The sequence below is a fragment of the Antechinus flavipes genome, chromosome 3 (assembly GCF_016432865.1).
Source record: "Antechinus flavipes isolate AdamAnt ecotype Samford, QLD, Australia chromosome 3, AdamAnt_v2, whole genome shotgun sequence".
Lineage (NCBI taxonomy): Eukaryota > Metazoa > Chordata > Mammalia > Dasyuromorphia > Dasyuridae > Antechinus > Antechinus flavipes.
Window position 1 is genome coordinate 335,251,140 of NC_067400.1, and position 22,615 is coordinate 335,273,754.

At 37.3% G+C, this 22,615-nt stretch overlaps 1 protein-coding gene across 2 annotated transcripts in view; it reads left to right on the forward strand.

Moving 5' to 3' along the window:
• ARHGEF4 (Rho guanine nucleotide exchange factor 4) overlaps window positions 1–22,615 on the forward strand; it is a 244,140-nt gene that overhangs the window by 201,798 nt on the left and 19,727 nt on the right. For both annotated transcript variants that reach the window (XM_051985660.1, XM_051985661.1), the window contains one exon: window positions 18,825–19,004. In XM_051985660.1, the coding sequence (XP_051841620.1) occupies window positions 18,825–19,004 (180 nt within the window). The remainder of the gene's footprint in view (window positions 1–18,824; window positions 19,005–22,615) is intronic.

Genomic DNA, 22,615 nt, shown 5'->3' on the forward strand with positions numbered 1-22,615 from the left:
GGCTCAAATTCTTTAACTGGATATAAAGGAGGCTGAATCTAGGGAATCACTAAGGTTTCTTTCAGCTCCAAATCTTACGTTGCACTTCTTACTCACCTTGAAAATAAGGAGATATGGTCTTGTCCCATCTTCCTTTGCCAGCCTAAGCAACTTTCAAAGAGTGTGTTTCTCCAAGAGCACATATGCAAGAGAGAGAGAGAGAGAAAAAACACAAAATAGGACCACAGCAAAATCCAAGGGGCGAGGGTAAGAAAAGACTTAGCCAGATGAAAGGCTTCCAGTTAGAAAAAGCACCTGTCTCTAATTATATAGCTTTACTAAAATAATGGCAGAGTGTAGTTTGTTCAGGAATTAATCTGGAAAAACAGACTCATTCAAGGACACAAGAATGTCAAGTAAAAACCACATTGTGAGGAAAAAGTCACCTTGCTGGACATATGTGTGTGCATGTATTCTGGGAGTAAAGATATGATATCCAGAATAAGAAAGTTTATTGCTGCACTCCAGTTTCCCTTGTTCTGCCAATTCCTGTGGCATTATGTTCAGTTCTGGGCTTCATATTTTTATATTTTAAAAATATTATATGTGTGTGTGTGACATATACACACATACATGTGTACATACATACATTCATATTCTCAGCTCTGGAAATTTTCTCTATCTGTTCATCCCTCCTCAACTACTGCCTTCCCTGGCTTCCTCTGAATCCCAATAAAAATCTCTTCCTTTATAAGAAGTCTTTCTCAAACCATTTTAATTTTAGTGCCTTCTCTCTGTTAATTATTTCCTAGTTATCCTGTATAGCTTACTTTGAATATATTTGGTTGTCTATTGTCTTCTCCATTAGACATGTAACCTCCATATTTTGAGAGTAAGGGCCAACTCTTGCTTTTTTTTGTAACTCCAATGCTTAATAAAGGGGATTAGAGCTGCATGTTATATGAGGACTAGATCATAAAATCATGTATTTTGAGATAGAACTTAAAAGTCTTATAATTAGCCCCTTCTTTTTACAGATGAGAATACTGAGGTTAGAAGTATAAAATGACTTAGCCAATGGTTCATAGATACTGGCACCCAGTTCCTCACTCCAGATCCCAAAGCAGATAAGAATTAGGAAGATTGTGATAGTTCATTTTAAGAATTTGAGAGGCTGTCCCATGTGAGAAATATTAATCTTGTTTTTCTTGTCCTAAGGGGAAGAACCAGAAGCAATAGGCAGATACTGCACATGTAAGCACAACATAAAGTAAAACTTTCTAATAATTTCTAATAATAATTCCAAACATGGAATGGGCTTCTTGAAAAGCACCACATCCCTTACTATATATCTTCAACTAAAAGCTTTATAACCATTTGTCAGATATGTAATGGAGAGGAGTTGTGTTCAAGTATGGTGTTTAAGTAGGCCAGCCACTGAGGTGCCTTTAGATCTGAGATTTTGTGATTTTTTAAGTTTAGTAAACATTTGTTTAAACCACAGTCCAACTGCCAAAAAGTTTCATTTTAAAGAGATTCTTTTTTTTAAAGCAATGCTATATAATATTAAAAAATCAAAAGTTTCAAAATCAGGAAAACCTAAGTTCTCATTGCATCTCTTCTATATGTTAATTGAATGACTTTGAATAATATGCTTCCACTCTTCTGGGCTTTTTTGTCTTTCATCTTAAAAAAAAAAAAAAAAGAAGAAGAAGAAGAAGGTTAGAGTAGACTAGACTAAATCTAATGTCCTTTCCCTAATATTTTGTCAATTCAAGCCAACAAACATTTATTAAACACCTACTATATGCCAGGCACTGGGCTAAATAAACACTGGGGATACAAAGACAGGCAAAAAATAATCCCCCCTCTTAGGAATTTATAAATTATGGTCAAGACAACATGAAGACCACTATGGGTAAATATGATAAATAGCCATAGGTATGTGTACACACACACACACACACACACACACACACACATAGTTATAAATACATACACACTAAATTGGAGATAATCTTAAAGGAAAAACATTAAAGACTTGGAAAGATTTCTTGCAATAGGTATGACTTTAGCTGGGATTAGAAGGAAACCAAGGAAGTTAAAAAGAGGAGATAAGGAAAGAAAGAGTTCCAAGCAGCTAGTAACACGATGGATAGAGTCAGGAAGACCTGACTCCTCCAATTCTTACTAACTCTGTGATCCTAGGCAAGCTATTTCACATCTGTTTGCCTCAGTTTCCTCAAATGTAAAATGAGAATATAATATAATAATAGCACCTATCTCACATGGTTGTTGGGAGGATCAAATGAGATAATACTTGTAAAAAGTGTCAGCCCAGTGCCTGGCACATAATAGGTGCTTCATCAATCTTATTCCCTTCTATTTCCTCTAGAAATTGGGTGGGGAGGAGGGCACACTGTGGGGGTGCCAATAAAAACTCCCTGAGTCAGGAAATGGAGTGTTCTGTGCAAGGAATGTCAAGGAGATTGGCATCTGTTAAATTCTAGAATAATACTCTCAAACTTTGTTCATCAACATTTCTTGAGGAATGGATTCTTTTAAGGAAATGAATTTTCCTGGTAACTAATGGACAACCTCATTTCTATTTTTTATTAGAAAACCTTTCCAAAAATGTCTGATTCACTTTCCTGCCTCCTATTGTCTAATTTAGTCACATTAACTACTTCTTTCTTTGCTGACTGATTTTGTAGGACTTCAGAAACATCAGTGATCCTTCTCTAGAACTGTGGATGGAAAAGATGAAGATTTGTTGAATGTAGTCTCTCACTCTTATTTTCAGGTTTTTAAAGACAAAAATAAAAGTCTCTGTTCTTGCTTTCTCATAACAATATAACATCTTGGGTACTTGAAAAGTTATAAAAACCACTTTTTAAAAAAGGAACGAGAAAGGGCATAAGATTATAGAATTAGATCTCAAAGGGATCTCAGAGGTCACCTCTAAGCCCCTCATTTCACAAGTGAGGAAACTGAAGCCAAGAGTTTAAACCCTGGTTTCAGCTAGAACTCCAGATACAGTATTTGTTTTCCATTACCACCAGTTAAAAGTTATCAAGCCACAATTGGGACATTTCACTATCCCTAGCCAACTACAGAATATTTTTACTTAACCCTTTCCTGATATAAATTCCTATTCTCACTCTGGACCTTGATAATTAATGAAGTTTTGGTTCTATGGAAAGGATGGAATAAAAAAAAAATAACATTTGATTCCCAATCAGAATACCAGGATTTGAACCTTCAGTGTGTGACCTTGGGGGAGTTTCTTCATCTATAAAATGAAGGATTTGGATTAGATCATTTCTGTGAGCCTTTCTGGCACTGACTTATCCCATCAGGTATTTGGCCATTGCCACCCTTTATAGCTTCTGAAATCCAACTGCCTAGCCCAAAATATGGGGCAAAGAGGAAGAAGGGAAGGAAATAAACATTTGTTAAATACTAACTTTAGGACAAATAAGGTACTTGGTGCTTTGCAAAATATTATCTCATTTAGTCTTTACAATAAGGTGCATTATTATTATCCCCATTTTACACTTGAAGAATACGAGGTAGAATAGAATTAACTTGCCCAGAGTCAATAGCCAGTAAGTTTCTGAGACCACATTTAAACTCTAGTCTTCCCGGGTCCACTCCATGCTACCTAACATGTAAAAGTCTAGTTCTGGACAAGTCCTTCTGCTGTCCAATCTCTTACCTTCTTGAATCACTTGACCTTCAATCCACTGGACAAAGTCAGATCTATCTGCTTCCTTTATTCCACCCTAGAAGTCTCTATGCTATAGCCCCATCTGAAACTGTCTTTTCTCAGCAGAAGATTACACAGACCAGCTCTTTTCAGGTTCAGCCCACATCATACACAAATCACCACTTCCATCCATACAACATGAACCTTGGGCTAACAGGTCTCTCTTGGGTATGTCCTTCCATATGCTTACTCCATTATTACTCTCATCAAACTAACTTACTTTCTGTTGCTGAGGTCCTGTTTAACCTCACCAACAACTCCCCTACAAAGAGTTGTAACCCATAACCATCAGCTGAACTAAGTTGATAAATGTATCTTTCCTTTGTCTTAGAGATTCAATCACTTCTCCATATTAGGGTCCTGACTCATGGGTCCAATTAACACCCTATCCTGAAAACTACATGTTTTCCAATAAAATTGGAAGAAAGAAAAAATTGTCTCTATTTTGTCAGGGCCTGTGTTTCCCTGTAGATAGACACTGCCACTCAACTACTTTTAAAAAAAAATATTTTAAACTTACTAATCATCAACAAAAACAAATATAAGACAAGAAATTAGCTCCTACATAAAGGCTTTAGCCTTTCAGTTGATATAACAATTAAAAAATATAACAATTGAATAAAAAAAATTTTTGTATCTCTTCCCAAGTACTTTTGAAGTTCTATACCTTTCCTTTTTTTCCTATCTATTTTAGTTCGCCTAACCTTGCATTATGTCTCACCAAGAAGATCTTTATATATTTCCTTGTGTTTCATACTTAGTTTTTTACAAGCACTATAATAGTCCATTACATTAATATACCATAATTTATCCATCTATTCTTCAGTCATTGGACTGATGGATTGTTGACTATTTTTTTGCTATTATCAATATGGTAATTATAAATATGCTTATACAGATAGGTCATATTTTTTTCTTTTGTGATATTTTTGGGATAGAGTTCTGGAAATGAGATCTCTGATGAGCCAGAAAGTATAATTAATTTTTTTGTTTTTTTCATTGACTTGTATTGCATTTTTCTATTTTGCTCTCTGAAATGTTTGCAGCAGTCTGCACTAATGGAAAACTGTTTCAAGACAGCCCTGCCAACATTGTATTTTATCCTTTTTTTCTATTTTTTGCCTCTCTAGAAGTCTGACAGAGTTTTAAAGAATTCTGTTGTTTCAGCTTATTTTCTTTGAATCTGCTTCATCCTTCTAAAAATCAAACCCAAGAGCAAAAATTGCCATTAAAAACTCTGGAGAATTGAATTCTAGTTTTATTACCAATTATGTTCATAGTAATGATCTTGAAGTACCACAGAATTCTGGAGTGGCTTCTCAATCATAAAAAAATATTCAGTTATGCTCATTCCAAGTTTATTGTGCATGAGTCTTTGAAAATGAGTAATCCATGTCTGATCATTTCCTTCCTTGCATTGCTGTTCATATCATTATCCTTAGCTAGATTTTCATCCTTCATATTCCACTTACCCCATGAGCCTTTGCTTTACTTCTCCTAAACCACAATTATCCCTCTTCCTCTAAATTTTTGTAGCACTTTTTTTTAAAGCATCATTTATATGGCCCTTATTACATGCTAATTTATATGATTATTTCTCATATGTATGCATATATCACATGTGTACATAGAGATAAGTATTTAGCCACACACATACATATACACATTCTCTGATCTCCAACCAGGTTTTAGACTAAATTCTTCAAGGGTTAAAATTATACCTTTTCCAATTCCCAACATAAAACTCAATAAATATATCTTAGTGAATAAGGTAGAGAAAATTCTTACAGGTTTAAGTCTTATGGCAGTAGGAAAACAAAAAATTTTATAAAGTAAAAATCAACAGATAATTTTTAAAGATCAAACTTGTTTCTCTGTTCTCATGAAGATAAATATTCTAGGAATCTACTTTATCTGTCAGCTCCTTGCCTTCATCTATGAAACTCAGGCAACTATGAAACATCCAAAGGATTCTTAGGAATATAGGATCTGACAAAACTTTGACAATTTTTTCCATTCTTTCCATTTTATTTTGATCATGATAACATGTAGTTTTCAGGATGGGGTATTAGTTGGACCAATGAGTCAAGACTGATTATGGGGAAGTGATTGAATCCCTAACTACAAGGACCTAATCAGTTCTCCCCACCTTTATCCCTACTTTCCCAAATCAGGATTGGGTTTGTTTACCACCCTCCTGATAAAAAACACTTAAAGACAGATTGTGGACATTCAGTTGAGATATGTTCTTCATCCTCTCACTTAGAAAGTTATTAATTCCTCCCTTTAAAATCTTACTGTTGGATTTATTTCCTGGACTGATTGGGTCTCAATTCAATTTCTCTTAAATGTCTATTTCAAGTAGTTAAGAACTTTGGATGGAAATTTAATAGTCATATATTTGTTTGTATATTTAGCCCATACTTTTTACATTACTACCTGCTTCCAGGACATCATATATGCCTTTAGTTTCAAGTACATGGACAATTATTAATCATCTACCATGTGCAAGTTTGGAGTAGCTAAGAGGTACAGAGTGCCAGATTTAGAGTGAGGAAGATCAGAATTCAAATATGGCCTTAGACATTAGCTATATGACCCTGGGCAAGTCACTTAAGCCCTATTTACCTCAGATTCTCATCTGTAAAATGGGAATATCCTGGAGAAGGAAATGAAAATTAAATAGGATGCAGTGGATGGAGCAATAGGCCTGGAGTCAGGAAGTCCTCAGTTCAAATCTCATCTCAGATATTTATTCCTTATATGAACCTGGAAAAATCACTTCTTTTGAGAGCCTCAGTTACCTCATCTGTAAAATGAACTGGAAAAGGAAATGGCAAACTACTATGATATCTTTATCAAGAAAACTCCAAAATGGGGTCATGAAGAGTCAGACTCAACAGTAACAACAGAATCTCATTTATCTTCACAAAAACTCTATCCTCCACTTTACAGATGAGAAATGTAGGCAAGAACACACACACACACACACACACACACACACACACATACACACACGATGGGGGGAGGGATATGAAGTGATTTGCATGGTCACAGAGCTGACAAGCTGAAAATCCAGTATGATGAGGAATCTTATTGGATCTTCACCATTCCCTATTCCCTTCACTATTCCCCATTTTATAGATGAAGAATATAGAAATGCATAATAATAATAACTAATATTTCTATAATGCCACGCACCGTACTAAGCACTTATCTCTTTTGGTATCTGGGAAGTAGGCAACAATTATATCCCCATTTTACAAATAAAAAAATTTAGACAAACAGAGAGTAAATGACTTGTCATCTGAAGCCAGATTTCAACTCAGATCTTCCCAATTCCAGGCGTGGTGTCCTGAGCAAAGATGTATATGAATGTGTATATACAAGTGTATATGTAGGTATGTGTGTATATATGTGATATGTATATTTGTGTATGCTAGTATATACGTGTGTATGTGTATGTGTGTGTAATTTTTGCAGACATGTGTTCTGAGATTTAGGTGATTTACATAAGGTCAGATACAAACCCAAGAATCCTACCCAATTCTGGTTCCAACTTTAGATCAGATCTCACTTTCTATATATACTACTTCTCTAAAAATACCTGGAACTATTATTTAGCTCATACTTTTTAGATTACTATCTGCTTCCAGGTAAAAGGAAGGCCAGTGAGAATAGTAGGAAATGTTTTAGACTAGGAGGCAATAAAGAGCCGGGCTTGAAGTCCATTGCTAATACTTATTGACTATATGACTATGAAGAAGTCATGGAATTCTTCAGAGTACAACCATTCCAAATCCATCATTTTATAGCTGAAAGAACTGAGGCCTTGAAGGCCTAAATGATATATCAAGGCTCATACTGTTAGCAAACAGCACTTACTATGAGTGCTCTCATATCATCTCTTTTCTTTTCTCACAATTTACCTGCAATACCTAGAATGCATTCCTGCCTCAATTTATCCTATAAGTACTCTCAGTTTTTTTTCAAAGCTCAGACATTGCCTTTTTTATAAAGCTTTTCCTGAGCTTACCACCACCCCTTAGCTTCTAGGACTCTCTGTCTTCCTAAAAAATAAAATTATCTTGTACTTATTTTGTATATATCTTATGCAAACTTTGATCGGTACATGTTTTTCTCCTTTCATAGAAGGTAGATTCCTTAAGGACAGAAACAGTTTCAATTTTGTCTTTGAATCCATCAGAATCTAGCACTATGTTTTACATGCATTGTGGCTTACTAAATGCATGTTAATCGAGTAAGATTCAAACTCTTGTCCTCTGCCTCCAAAACAAGTGGTCTTTTCAGTGTTCTGCATTCATTTATCTGAGTTTCTGTTTACTCCTCAATAAAATGAGTATACTAAATGTTAATATGGGTATTCACTTCATATGTTGTGAGGCTCAAGTGAGATTTTATATATATAATTATTATATGTATATATTTATGTGTTACATACATATAATTATATTCAATACATTTACATGCATATATAAAATTGTTGTATACATGCAATTATTTTATGTGTGTATGAGTGTAGTGTTTTGTAAACCTATAAATGTTTGCCATTATTATTGTTAATTCTCCCTGGGACTGGGGGTACCCAGTAGTTTGTGAAGGAAGGAAGGAGGGAGTTCTTGACCACTGCACACTTATAACGGGAGCTTATTTAAATGGGCTTCAGGGAGAAGAGGCCTGAACAATTATAAGAAAGAGATGAGTCATGTCCCCTTAGCTACTCTTCTGGGCAGAAGCCAAGTCTGATAAAAGAAAATTGAGAAAAGGCAGGCAGGCAGTGAAAGAAAGGCAGAGAGAGAGAGAGAGAGAGAGAGAGAGAGAGAGAGAGAGAGAGAGAGAGAGAGAGTGATGGAGAAAAAGAGAGAAAATTAAAATAAGCTGGAGAGACAGACAAGGAAGACAGAGAGGAAAAGAAAGAGAAACAGAGAGAGTGCAGGCAGGAGAGTATGAGAATGAAGCTAAGAAGACATCCTGACTGCCCCTCACACCTAGGAGATGATCATTCACACTTGGTGGTGTTACCCGGTGGAAGCTGCCTCTGGAGACCGAAGTAATAAAAGGCCATTGGATTTTGTGACTGCTGCAAATTCAGTTTAATGATATTATTGCTCCCTTTCTTCCCAAGGAACTGTACTGAACATTTGGGCAGCACAGCCAGGGGCTCCTATTTCTCCCATTAGTGCAAAGGGTGATGGAGAGGGAGGAGGAGACAGGCTGCCCAAAGATCAAGTGAGGTAATGATAAAGCAGTTTGCAAACTCAAAAAGGCACACATAAAGACTAACTCATTAAAAAATAGATTATTGCAAGCAATCAGCTTTTCATAAATGGCTTCCTCCTTTAAGAACGGTGTAGAGGAAGCAGACAGGACAGCCATCAAAGACCATCAACATAGCTTAGGCTAGTGGCGTGGTATCAACACTACTGAAGTGGGCATTGGGGGCAGCTAAATGGTGCAGTGAATGGAGCACCAGCTCTGAAGTCAAGAGGACCTGAGTTCAAATGTTATTGTCAGAGGAGAAAAGAGGGGCGTCACTTAACCCCAGTTGCCTAACTAAAAAAAAAAAAAAAGAAAGAAAGAAAGAAAAAGAAATGGGCTTTGTAAGGGATGGGTGAGGAAAAAATGAAAAGTCAATAGATTGTGGATGAGGAGATTTCAGAATCCTAGACCATGGAGTATCTGAGGTTAAGTATCTGAGGATAGGTTTGAATTAGGCTCTTATTGATTCCATCATTTCATCCACCAAACTATCTCATTTTTTAAGCTTTTATTGTTAGGAAGTTTGTTTCCCTTTTACTCTTTGGTTCTAGTGTAGCCTTTTGAACAATTCATGAGGCAGTAGAAAGTACTGGATCTGAAGCTTGAAGGCCTGAGTTCCAAAACTACCTCTGCCACTTAGAACTGAGCTTAATCAGTTTAATCAGCATAAGTCATTTAAACTCTCTAGGTCTCAGTTTTCACATCTGTAAAATAAGATTGAACCAGATGACTTGAAAAAGCTTTTTCCTCTAGCCGGTAGGTGACATTGAGTTGCATAGAGTGCTGGCACTGGAGTCAGGAAATTGTTCCGTTGTTTTGGCCATGTCCAACTCTCCATAGCCCCATTTGGAGTTTTCTTATCAAAGATAACCAGAGCAGTTTGATATTTCCTTCTCTGTTTTACAGATGACAAACAGGTTTAAGTTACTTATCCCAGGGTCACATGGGTAGTGAATGCTTGAAGCCTAATTTGAATTCATGAAGATAAGTCTTCCTGATTCCAAGCCCAGTCTCTAACCACTTCATGACCTAACTGCCTTCAGGCTAGGTAACTGACCTTAATGAAGGTGTCTGACAACATAGCTGAAAATATCATGCTAAAAAGCAGGGGAGCAAGTACGTAGCCTTGTTTCACTCCATTGGTGACTGGGAAAGCTCAAGAGCATTGCCTATTGTCCAGACCTGGGCAAGCATGAAATTGTTGGACTATCCTGATAAAACTCTGGGCCACCGAATTTTGACAAAATTTTCCATAAGCCCTCACAACTGACAGTATCAAAGGCCTTGGTCAGGTTTATAAATACTGTATACAGACCTTTGTTCTGTTCTGGAATTTTTGTGGAGTTGTCAAGCAGCAAAGACCATATTGACTGTTCCTCGGTCCCTTCTGAAGCCATACTGGCTCTCAGGTAGATGATTTTTTTCTAGGTGTAGGGTCAGCCTCTTAAGGAGGATCTGGCAAGAATCTTGCCAGCTATGACTGAGAGAGAGAGAGAGAGAGAGAGAGAGAGAGAGAGAGAGAGAGAGAGAGAATGAGAGAGAGAGAAAAAGAGAGAGACCCTCCTCTGATTGTCACAGGATAATCTATTCCATTTATCTTTATAAAGATGGACAATGGAGGCATCCTTGAATCCTCTTGCCATAAATTTCAGTCAGCTTTAGTTTGAGCAATGGTTCCTTCCCCTCACCTTGTGTAACTCACCTGGAATAGAATCAGCACCCAGTGCTTAACCAAACAAAAATTGTCTAATGGTATTCAAAACCTCTTCATCAGTTGGAACTTCAGTTAGGGAGTGATTTCCACTTGAAGTAAATGGTCAGTAGCTTCAGCAATGATTGACGATGGTCTATTGAGAACTAGGATCTTGTCCTTATCACTAATCAGCATGGCACCATCAGCACTGAGTACTTAGATGCAACATAGGTCTTTGACCCATAAATAGCCTTCAGTGCATCACAAAAACACTTCGGATTGTTGCTATCAGCATAAAATTGAATTTCATCTGCCTTCTTACTGAGCCAAGAATCCTGTGTCTCTCCAAGTTTCAATTGTACTTTACTTTTGATAGAATTGAATGCTACCTAACTGACTACCCAAATGCCTTAGGATTACCTCCTCAGGTTCCTTCCCTATCTCCAACTTCTTCTCCAGAAGGGCCTGCAGGCAACAGGAGCCAGTTCAGGACAAGGTGCACCCCATATCCCACACCCCCAGGATTCTTGTGCTACAGAAAAGAGACACTCAGCTTACAGAACAGAACTTTTTGTATTTTCTGCCCTTCTGGTCCCCTCTGAAAGCACATGGGAAACATATAATATAACATTTAGGCAACATTGGTCACTGGATTTTATCATAGTTAAGTGAGAAGAGGTCTTGTATTTGGGGTAAAGAGTGGAGATAAGTGGGCCCATTCTGTACTTGTAGGTGACATTATTAGCTTGCTACAACACATTCTTTTATTCCATGCATATCCATGGGACCTTGAGTCAGGCATTGAATCTCAATACTCATTGTGTATTCTACCCAGAGTTATGCTGGTAAATGCATCACAAGCAGTTCTTAGAGGCTGGAGTAAGGAAGTAGGAATGTGCCCATGATACAATTTTAAGCTTAATCGGAATTATTAAATTTTAATCCATCACTTTCTCAACTCTAAACAATCCTGATCTGTAAAGTTTGCTGATTTTTGAGGTATATATATGCTTACGCTGAAAATTTAATAATCTCCTATAGCTTTTAAGAACTAACTCCAGCTCGTCCCTGTAACCTTGTCTCTCTCCATTCTGTTCCTCCTCCCTGACATGCTCCTTGTTCTTCACTTCTCTGTCTCTTCCCAGCTTCTACCTCTCTCAGGTCTCTGCCCAAGTTCCCCCTTCCAAGAAGACTTTCTTAACCCTTCTAGCCACACAACTTTCTCCCTCCTTTGGCATTAATTTTATCAACAATTCATTTTGACACTTAATCATATATAATCTTGTACTGTTATTTTATCTTTTATGGAACTAGTCGTATTTTCTCAACAAGATTGTGTATTCCCTTAAAGATAGGGATTCTTAGTCTTTCTCATAAACCAACTTAACTTTGGTTGTGTTTTTTATATTTCTCTTTCCTAGTCTCTAATTCATATTCTAAATATCCATGACTAATAGGAAAGGTTAGTATTCCATTAGATTATCCTGACACTTGGGCAATTATTAACTACCTACTGTATACCACACACTTGGGTAAAGTTAGATCCTGGCATAAATACAAAGAATAGAACAGATTCTTCTCTCAAGGATTTTACATTCTAATGAGAGACCACAGTATATAAAAACAATTTAGAGAATAAATACAGCATAGTTAGAAATGGAGGACACAATCAGTTGAGAAATTCAGGAAAGCCATCATGGAAAAAGAAGTGTTTAATCTACATCTTGAAGGAAGAAGAGAATTTTAGAAGAAGGATAAGGAATTGAAAAAGGCCAATATAAATTACAAAAAAGAGAGGTGCCTTGTATATGGAACAAAGAAAAGGCCAGTTTACCTGAATGGCAAATGGGAAGTAATGTCCATTGAGTTTGGAAATATAGGTTGTGACCAGGTTGTGAAGAGTTTTAAACTGAGAAGATCATATTTTATTTAAGAAGCAATAGGGAGCTTCACTATAGTTTGTTGAATAGAGAAATAATTCAATTAGATCTGGTCTCAGAGGAAATTACTTTGACAGCTATGTAGAGTTTACACTGTAGTGGAGAAAGGCTTGATGCAGGGAGACCAATTGGAAGACCATTGAAGAATTCTGGACAGGAAGTGATGAGGACCTGGACTAAGGCAGTGGTTATATGAATAAAGAGAAGCAATCAACAGCAAGAAATGTTGTAGAGGTAGAAACAGCAAGATTGACAATTAACGGATTGGGTGGGTTAAGGGACAGTGAGAAAGGCAGAAATAATGGTGAAGCTATAAATCTGGGAGACAAAAGAATTGTGATGTCTTGAATGAAACAAACATTTGGAAAACGTGTTAAGTGGGGCGCAAATATGAATTCTGTTTTAAATGTGTCAAGTTTGAAATACCACTGGGATATCCTTTTTTAAATGTCTAAAGGAAAGTTGATGATGCTAAACTAAAGTTTGAGAGATAATGGGGTTGGATTTATAGATCCAATGAATCATCTAATGACAAAACCTGTGGGAGCTGATGAATTAACTGAGAAAAAAGTGTAGAGAGAGGGGGAAATGCAAAAGAATGCATAAGACAGAGTTTTGGGGAACACCAGAGGTAGGGAATGTGATCCATAGGATGATCTCACATAGGAGTCTGAGAAAGTCAAGTAGAATGAGGAGAGAGGAGTGTCTTAAGATAGGTAAATAGATAGAGGAAACATTTATTAAGCATTGTACTAAGCCCTGAGAATGCATATATAAGCAAAGAAGAAAAAAAAAGTCCCTGTCCTCAAAGAACTTTCATTCTAGTGAGGAAAGACAACATATAAATAGGGGCTGAAAAAAACAGAGAATGGGATGGAAATATCCAAGCAGAGGCAGAAGAAAAGTGAATGTGACTAGCTTAAGTTCTTCCTTAAATGGTGGTTCTGGTCCAGGATTCACCAATTGGAGGAGGAAGATACAGGGATACAACAGTCTTCCAAAATGAAAAAGATGATGGGTAGAAATGAAAAGTCCTCGAAAGGAGAGAATAATCAGAAGGAGAGGGGTTCAGCAGCTGAAAATAGGGAAGAATGAGAAAAGACCATCAGATTTGGCTATTAAGAGATGATTGTCACTTTGATGATAACAGTTTTGATTGAGTGATGAGGTGAGGAAAAAAAAGATAAAAGATGGTTTTAAAAAGGGATTACATCTGAGGACTTGGTTCAGAGCCAAACTCTAGCCCATTAGAAAGCTGAAGAAACTCACATCCTGTCACTGCTTTTTAATTTTTCAAATGCATAATGAGTACATTAATAACTTAAACTATTTAATCATTCTCCCTCTCATCTAGCCATTCTGCTACAGAGTCTGTGCTCTCTTCTTAAGTAAATACTATATTTTTCAATCCTTATCCCAGTTCTCAAAGTAGTTTTTCCCATTGACTAATACAACTTCTCAAGTGCCAGCAACTGACAGTTGGAAAAGTCAAACTGCAAATATTTACTGATGTCCTTCAATATTATATTGATTCTGTTGCTGTCTCTTTTTTTGCCTCTATCTACCTGTCTCTCTATCTGTCTCTCTGTCTCTATCTGTCTGTCTTTCTTCATCTATGTATGTATGTATATATACACATACACATGTATGTATATACATAAAATATATCTATATATGTATATGTGTGTATAAATAATTTTATACATCTCTGAGAGGAAAGTAAGGCAAATACTAATGTGCCATTTTATATGAGGTTAACCTCAGAGCTGTTAAATTACCTGCAAAGGTCAAACAGATAGTAATAGGTGACAAAGTCTGGACTCAAACACAGGTCTTCCAACTTCAAGTTGTTTCACACTATATTAAATGGATATAGTCTTTTACTTGACTCTACTAAGTTTTTCACCATTCCATACATATGAAATCAGCTGTTTTGTCAGTACACAGTTATTAGTCACCTACTGGATTCCAGAGACTACACTAAGCAGAAAGTTTCAGTAAAAAAATAAATTATAAACTGAGTTTCCCCTTGGCTATGAGGGACACAGCAGAAAATAAGGTCCCTGCTCCTGAGAGATGAATTTCTCTCCACCTGTGACTCATACTTATATCTTTATCAATACCAGCACTTCCACTTTAAATCATATAGTACTTATCCTGTTTCCTTTCTGTCTATGTATAAGGGAATTCCTGAAAAAGATGTAGTGATATTGTGCTCTGTATCTTCCACAGTGTGTTACCTGGCCTGCACATATACCAAAGCTAATGATATTAAATGTTTTATATGAGTGGGAGAAATAAGGGTAATGATACAGTCTCCATCCAGATAATCAGACATTCTCTAAATTTCAAGTGTCAGAGGATTACTACAAGACCCCTACCATCTTGAATTTGTGTTATCTGTCATTCCCTTGTTCAATCTAAATCATAATAGTATCTAATGTTCTTATCACACTAAAGTTTACACAATCATAATCTCATTTGATCTTCATGGCACCTCTGTGTGGTAGAAAGTATAGATATAAATATACTTATTTTAGAAAAAAAGCCCGAGACCTAGAAAGATCAAGTCTTTCAGATTGCCCTGGAAGATAGTGAGGAGCTTTACCCAGATAGAGCAAAGAATCTATCAGTCAGCCAGTTAGTTTTTCAATAGCTGGGCATTTACAATATGGTTGACACCATGCCAAACACCATGGAGAGTATAAAAGATAGTTGAGAAAGGCTTTATAAAGGAAGCAAGACTTGACTTAAGTTTTTAGCTTCTGATAGGAAAAAGAGCCAGGCTACCCTGTAGCATGCTATATAGAGTTGGAGATTAGTTTATTTTTATTTTATCCACTTCCTGACTTCAAGGCTAGATTTCTGTCCACTATATCAAGTGATTAAACTGCTACTTGTGAGAATATAAACTAGTTATTTAAGCTCTCTGGGCCTTGGTTTTTCACATATATAAAATGAGAAATTAGGATTAGATCATGATGCTTAACCTAGAATCTATGAATTTGTTAGGAATAGATAGATAGATAGATGATAGATAGATAGATAGATAGATAGATAGACAGGCAGATAGGCAGATAGAGGGAAGGCTATATTTTAATGTAATTGATTCTTTCTTTGATCCTATGTATTTTATTTTATTCATTAAAAAAAATAATTCTGAGAATGAATAGGCTTCACCAGACTGCCAAGAAGATCCATGACATTTAAAAAAGAAAAAAGCTTAAAAACCCTTGGACAAGATCCCTTTCAGTTCTGAAATCTAGCCTTCCATAAATAAAATCCTTTTTATTGTAGTTCAAAATCAAACATTGACAAAAATGGATCTGAAGCTGCTCATGACTAAGCAATGGTTCTTGTGGCAAATTGACTGGCTCTTTTGGGTGCTTTAGCTGCTCCAGCTCATCAGCAAGACTAATGGATAGTCAAAAGTGTTTGCCAAGAAAACCTGCCATTTCATCAACAAGATCATTTAAAATACTGACTAATTGTGAAATTTTATAGAAAATTCAAGGGGCAACTAAGTGGTGCAGAGAACAGAGCACCAGCCCTGAAATCAGGAGGACTTGAGTTCAAATCTGACTTCAGACTCTAAACACTTCTCTGTGACTCTGGGCAAGTCAGTTAATCCCAATTACAAGAAAGAAAGAGAGAGGAAAAAAAGAAAGAAGGAATGAAAAAGAGGAGGAAAATGTTTTTTTAAAAAGAGAAAATTCAAGAGATAGTGGAACTGGGAAAAGATACAGCAGACATGCAACAGAGGACAAAGTTATAAGGCAAATGAGCAGTTTATTCCATGAGAAGTTATTGTACAGCTAGAACAGTCAGGCAAGACTTCATGGAGAGATGGAGTTTGGCTGGGTCTTGAAGGATGCCTAAGAATTGAATATCCAGAAGATATTGGAGGGAATTTCAAGCAAGAGAAATGGCAAATGGTAATAGAGAGATAATAGAAAGAGTATGTTGTACAAGGAGCCTTGAAAAGACCAGTTTGATGGAATAGAAGTTTCCAGTATGGAAAGTGCTATCAGAATATTAAGTCCATCAATCTGTAAACATTTATTAAGCTTCTATTATATTCTAGCATTGTGTTGAGCACTAGTGACACAAATAAAGACAAAAATACAATCCCTGCCCTCACATATACAAATGGCCTGCTGTGTATTAGATGGAGGTGATGTGAAGAACAGTTTAGTAGGAACCCTTTTCTCCTGGGGAGCCTTGTTGGTGACAGTAGCAGCAGCAGCATAACTAGCATTTATATAGCATTTACTCTGTGCCAACTATTGTGCTAAGTGCTTTAAAATTATTATCTCATGTGATCCTCACAACAATCTTGGCATAGTCCCATTTGATAGATAAGGAAACGAAAGCATACAGAAGTTAAAGGGCTTGCCTACCTAGTAGACTGCTAATAACTGTCTGAGGCTGAATTTGAATTGAGGTCTTCCTGATTCTAGGACCAGCATTTTCCCTTGACTTACAAGTTCCTGATCTTCCTCAGATGTAGGATTCTGGTAGTATCCACTATATGAGAGAAGACAATGAGGATCTTCTGGAGGTGAGGCTAGGTGATTTTGCACTGGCCAGAAATTCTCTTGAGAAGCAAATAGTTGTGACTATGTTAGCTTCTGTGGAAGTGTCTGGTAATAGTTCCCACAGGCAATAAGGTGGCTGGGAGAGATTGCAGCAGCCCACAACCCTACGCTACTTAAAATCGAGCTTGCCCACCACTATCTTTGACATACTTGTTATAATAATAACAATGTCTACATGGAAAATAATCCTGCATGTATCATAGCATACATTTTTCATTTTCTGCATTTTTTCATATTTATTTTTCCCTTTGGGTCCAAATCTTCTTTCACAATATGATTAATATGGTGATGTTTTCCGTTTTTGAACATGTATAATCTATATCAAATTGCTCACTGTCTCAGGAAGGGATAGATGAGGAGAGAGAGAAAATTTGGTAATAAAAAACATTTTTAAATGCATGTTTAAAATTGTCATTACATGTAACTGAGGAAAAATAAAATATCATTTAAAAAAGGAAAATTGTACTTCCATGCCACCATCTTTGATATACTTTGCTAGGAAGAATCATGTTCGTAATTGTTCTGCTCTGTATCTCTTTCTTCTCAGTCTTCATACTTTTGCTCTGTTCAAAGAATTTTTACTCTTGCATTTGTGAAGGTAGTTTCTGTTGACCCCATCTGCCTCCTTGGAGAAATAGGAAAAGAGTTTCAACTCAGGAAATCTTTTTTTGGGTACCCACTTTAATGTTCAGTCCTGTGCTCCTTTCTCAAAAATAATTGTGCCTGATGTGGTGGTCCAATCCTATAATAATATACCTTACTAAGAGTGGAGACTAAGATTGTTAGATCTCATGAGCTAGAGAGTTTTGAGCCCCATAGGAAGTAAACTAATCAGGTGTATGCTCTGAATTCAATAACAATATGGTGAGTCCTTGGGAGTAGGAGGCCATCAGGTTGCCCAAGAAGGGGCCCAAGTCAGAAGTGGAATGGGTCAAAGCTTCTGTGCTAATCAGCAATGAGACTGTGCCCATGAGTGACTGCTGCATGTCCAAAAGAATAATGAGAACTAGCCTCAAGAAAATGCAAAATAGTTTTAGGTATCAATAACATTTTTTATTCTGCTTCCATTACTTGACATTGCTCAAGTTATGTAAATCTTATCCATTTCCCAAATCGTACCTTATTTAAATGACGCCTTCCTTAACTTTTCCAGCCATTATTGCCTCCTTCCTGTGAAATAAAACCAAAAGTCCTGAGTTCAGATCCTGGCTTTTGCTCTTTACTTTTTGGGTGAACATAGGCTAATCAACCTCAGTTTCCTCACTTGTGAAATTAGGTGGTTGGACTAGATATTTTCTGAGATTTCTTTCTTCTCCAAATCTGTGATCCTGTGAAATCCCACAGCTCTTAGAGTCTAAATCAAAGTTTAGGACTTAATGATTTTTTAATTGTTTCATGTCCTTACATTATGTCTAATTGTATCATAAATTCCTCAAGGACAAAACTGATGCTTTATATGTCTTTTTATCCCTATATTGTCCCTACTAGTGTTTTACACACAGTCGACACATAATTTGTTATTGTTGAGTCTTTCTTTATCAGTGTACTGTTGGTTCTATCCACAGCTTATCAGTGATGGCAGTGTGGTCTACGCTGAGGCACTCTGGGACCATGTCACCATGGATGACCAAGAACTGGGATTCAAGGCTGGAGATGTTATTGAAGTAATGGATGCAACAAACAAAGAGTGGTGGTGGGGACGGATCCTCGATGGTGAGGGCTGGTTTCCTGCCAGCTTTGTCCGGGTAAGACTTAAACCTTTATGTTCACTTGTGGCCATTAGCATACATCTTTGCTCTGTGCTCTTGTAACATAAATAAGTCAGGGAGTGATTCCTTCAATATCTGTTCAGTTTTCAATATACAAGAGATGTTCTTCCTTTAGTAATTCTAACCTGAAGTAACACACTTGAAAATTTCTCATTTTTTTATGCTCTTAAATGGTACCACCTGGATTTGTCCCATTCGGGTCTGCGACAAAATTATAAAAACTAGATGAAGTCTGTCTCCTGTGCCCTCCCCTCTCTCCTTTCAATGCTATTCTTTTCTAATGCCTTTATGTTGCTCAATGTACTCCCTACCTATCCAGGCCTACCTTTTCTAGTCAGTGAACAAAACTTCAGGACTGAGAGTTAGTCACCAAGAAACCTTTAAGAGCTTACTATGCACTAGTCACTGTGCAAAGTGCTGAATATGCAAGAACTCCCTAGCCCAAATCACAATGCTCATTCTCTCAGCTATCAGGGTGGAAAGCCAGATCATAAACTAATACACGTCAAGAGGTTTATGGCTGATAATGGGTAATATATCACCCTTCTGAGGCAGTTGCATTCCAAATAAGGAGATTGGTTCCACCTCACACCTTTTAGATCAGCAAAGTTGATGAAAAAATGGAAAATGACAAATGCCAGTGAGACTGTGGGGGGAAAACAGGTACATTAATGCCCTGTTGGCAGAACTGCAATTTAGGATAGCTATTCTAAAAAAAAAATTGGAACTATTCCCAAAGAACTATTAGAATGTCCATACCCTTTGACCCAGCAATATCACCTCTAGGTCTAAATCCCAAAGAGACCAAAGAAAGAGAGAAAAGACCCATATGTACAAAAATATTTATAGCAGCTCTTTTTATGATGGCAAAAAATTAGAAAACAAGGAGCCCATCATTTTGATAATGTCTGAACAAATTATGCTATATGAATATGATGAAATACTATTATGCTGTGAGAAATGATAAAGGGAATGATTTCAAAGAAAATTTGGAGATGTGTGAACTGAGACAGAGTGAATGCACAAAACTAGGAGAACAATTTACATAGCAACAACAGTGTGAAAACAAATGTCTTTTAAAAGAATTAGGAACATTGATTAGTGACCATTCAATAATCAACCACCATTCCAGAGAACTCATTATGAAACATTCCATTCAACTCATGATAGTGATGAACTCAATGCAGACTGAGGTATACATTTTTGGATGTTGCCATGTGGGAATTTGTTTTACTTGACTATACATGTTTGTAACGGTTGCTTAGGGTTTTTTCCCCTTGCTTTCTCAATGAGGAACATGTCAGGAGGAGAGAGAAGGTGGGAGAAAGGAAAGGTAGATTTTCATTTGAAAAGTAAAATAAAATGAGGATCTTATTAACCCAAAAGAATGAGCCACTAATAAGTTGATGACTACTAATGTTGAATCATCTTTTTAAAACCAAACAAGAGAAATATTTGAGGGCAAGTTGTTCCCTATGAAGAAAATAAATTCTTTTTTTTTCCTTCCCTTCCCTTCCCTCCCCATGAAATTTATAATCCTCAGTCAAATAGAAAGAGATTAGTTTCTTTGCCATTGAGCTATCTATGTTAAGGTCAAAGAGCTCATATACAAATGTCCCCACTATATCTGTCATTCTTTTCTTCCTGAGACTAAGCAATCTTTTCTCTCCTTTGTCTAGTGCATCTTGACTATTGAACCATTAACAATTGGTATGATTCAGAATCCTGCAGAATCATAGCCTTAGGCTTTGCCTTCCAACATAGCTGCACCCCCATTTTAAGTAAACACAATTTGTATGAGGGAAAATGATGTTCAGGTACTCTCCCTGTTGTTTCCCTTAGGCATCAAGCACTGTCATGGGAAGGAAAAAAGGAAGGAAATGAAGAAAGGAAGGAAGAAAAGGAGAGAGACAGAGACAAAGAGAAACAAAGAGAAAGAGACAGAGAGAGAGAGGGAGAGAGAACGAGAGGTGGGAGGAGGGAGGGAGGGAAATTTTTAACAAGAGTCTCCTGGGCCCAAAGCAAAACGGATCTTATCTTGTCTCTGGGCTTCTGTGCTGAGCAGATATGGTCACTTATCTACACACACCCCTCTGGTGACTCTGTGCCAACTTGCAACTCATTTTATCAAACTCGGGTGATGGATACTTTCCCTAAAAGTGGAGAGAATGTCCTCAGCCAATGCATCTTCCTTCCAGTGTTAGCGTCCAGGAGCTGCCTAGAGCACTAAGCGGTTCTGTGACTTACCCCGAGTCACACAGCGAGTCTGTGTCGCAGGTGGTACCTGCGCTCCGGTGCTCCAAGCACCGAGGGCACCTCCTTGTCTGACAAAGCTTACCTGGGAAAGGGCCTGACGCTAACGTTTTAAAGAAATCCCTTTGGAGGACCATGCACTTCTGCATGCGTGCCTTAAGAGCCAGCTCTGAGCAGAACCGTGGAATCAGCCAAGTCTGACCCCCTCCGTGCCCTCTCGGGGTGACTCTTCCCCACATTTCCCAGCAAACTCGGGTTTCTCCCTGGACATCCCTCATCCGATGCACTCCCTCCTCACAGAGTGCTTGTATTTTAAAAGCGACGTCTGGAGAGGACAACTTTAACACAAAGACAGGAAGATACAATGTTTTGTTGCGGCTGTTTTTAATTTAGGCCTGCCACTGGCCAGCAAGGTCCACGTGTTTGAAAGTGTGTAGGGAAAAGCTTCTTGACACCCTCCAAATCACATGATGAAGTCCAAGAATGTTTACCCAGAGGTACCTATAGCTTTATGTCCAGAGACTGCCCTTAAAATGCCAAGCATTGAAATTAGACTCATAAAATAGCTTTATTGGCCCCAGAATGGCCTGTTTTGTTTTCTTTCAGTTTCACAGAACACTGTGTGAGCTAGGAGTGCAAAGCCATTGTCTCTACTTGGCTGCCACCTGCTGGTTATTTGTGAGAAAACATCTGGGTTTTATAGCCTAATTTAGCCCAAACTTCTGTGACAGACAGGTTGGAGGGAGGCTATCAAATTCAGTTTCCACCCACCACTGAATCTCCACATGTTCTCTGATCCCCAGAACTTCCCTCTACCTTATATCCCTAGTACCCAAGCCCTCCCTCCCTTCTTTCCTATTCATCTACTCTAAGATGTCTGATTCTAGGTCAGTGACCTACAAATCTAAGAGATATCGGTCAGGATTATTCATAAAGGGACTTGTGATATCCTCTCCTTAAAATAAAGTAATAATAGATGCCTAATTTTAACACTTCTTGAATTTAAAAAATTAAAATAGGCATCTGGCGTATCTAACTCTTTCAGGAAAAAGAGCTTAAGGGTTGATTAAATCAAGCCAGTAACAAAAGGACAGAATGTTTGGTTTTCATCATACTATCACCCAATGCACAACTTAGGTCCAAACAGACCTGATCATCCCAGAACCCCCAGAACAGAAATTTGAGATCCAACTATATTCTGGTAAGCTAATTCTCTCTATCAAAAATGGGCTCTTTGAGAAACCCTGCCCCCAATTCCTACCCACTATCATTTTGATAGTTGATACCCAGAACTCCTTTGACCAATGCATAGCCAGAAATTGGTCCAGAGCTAT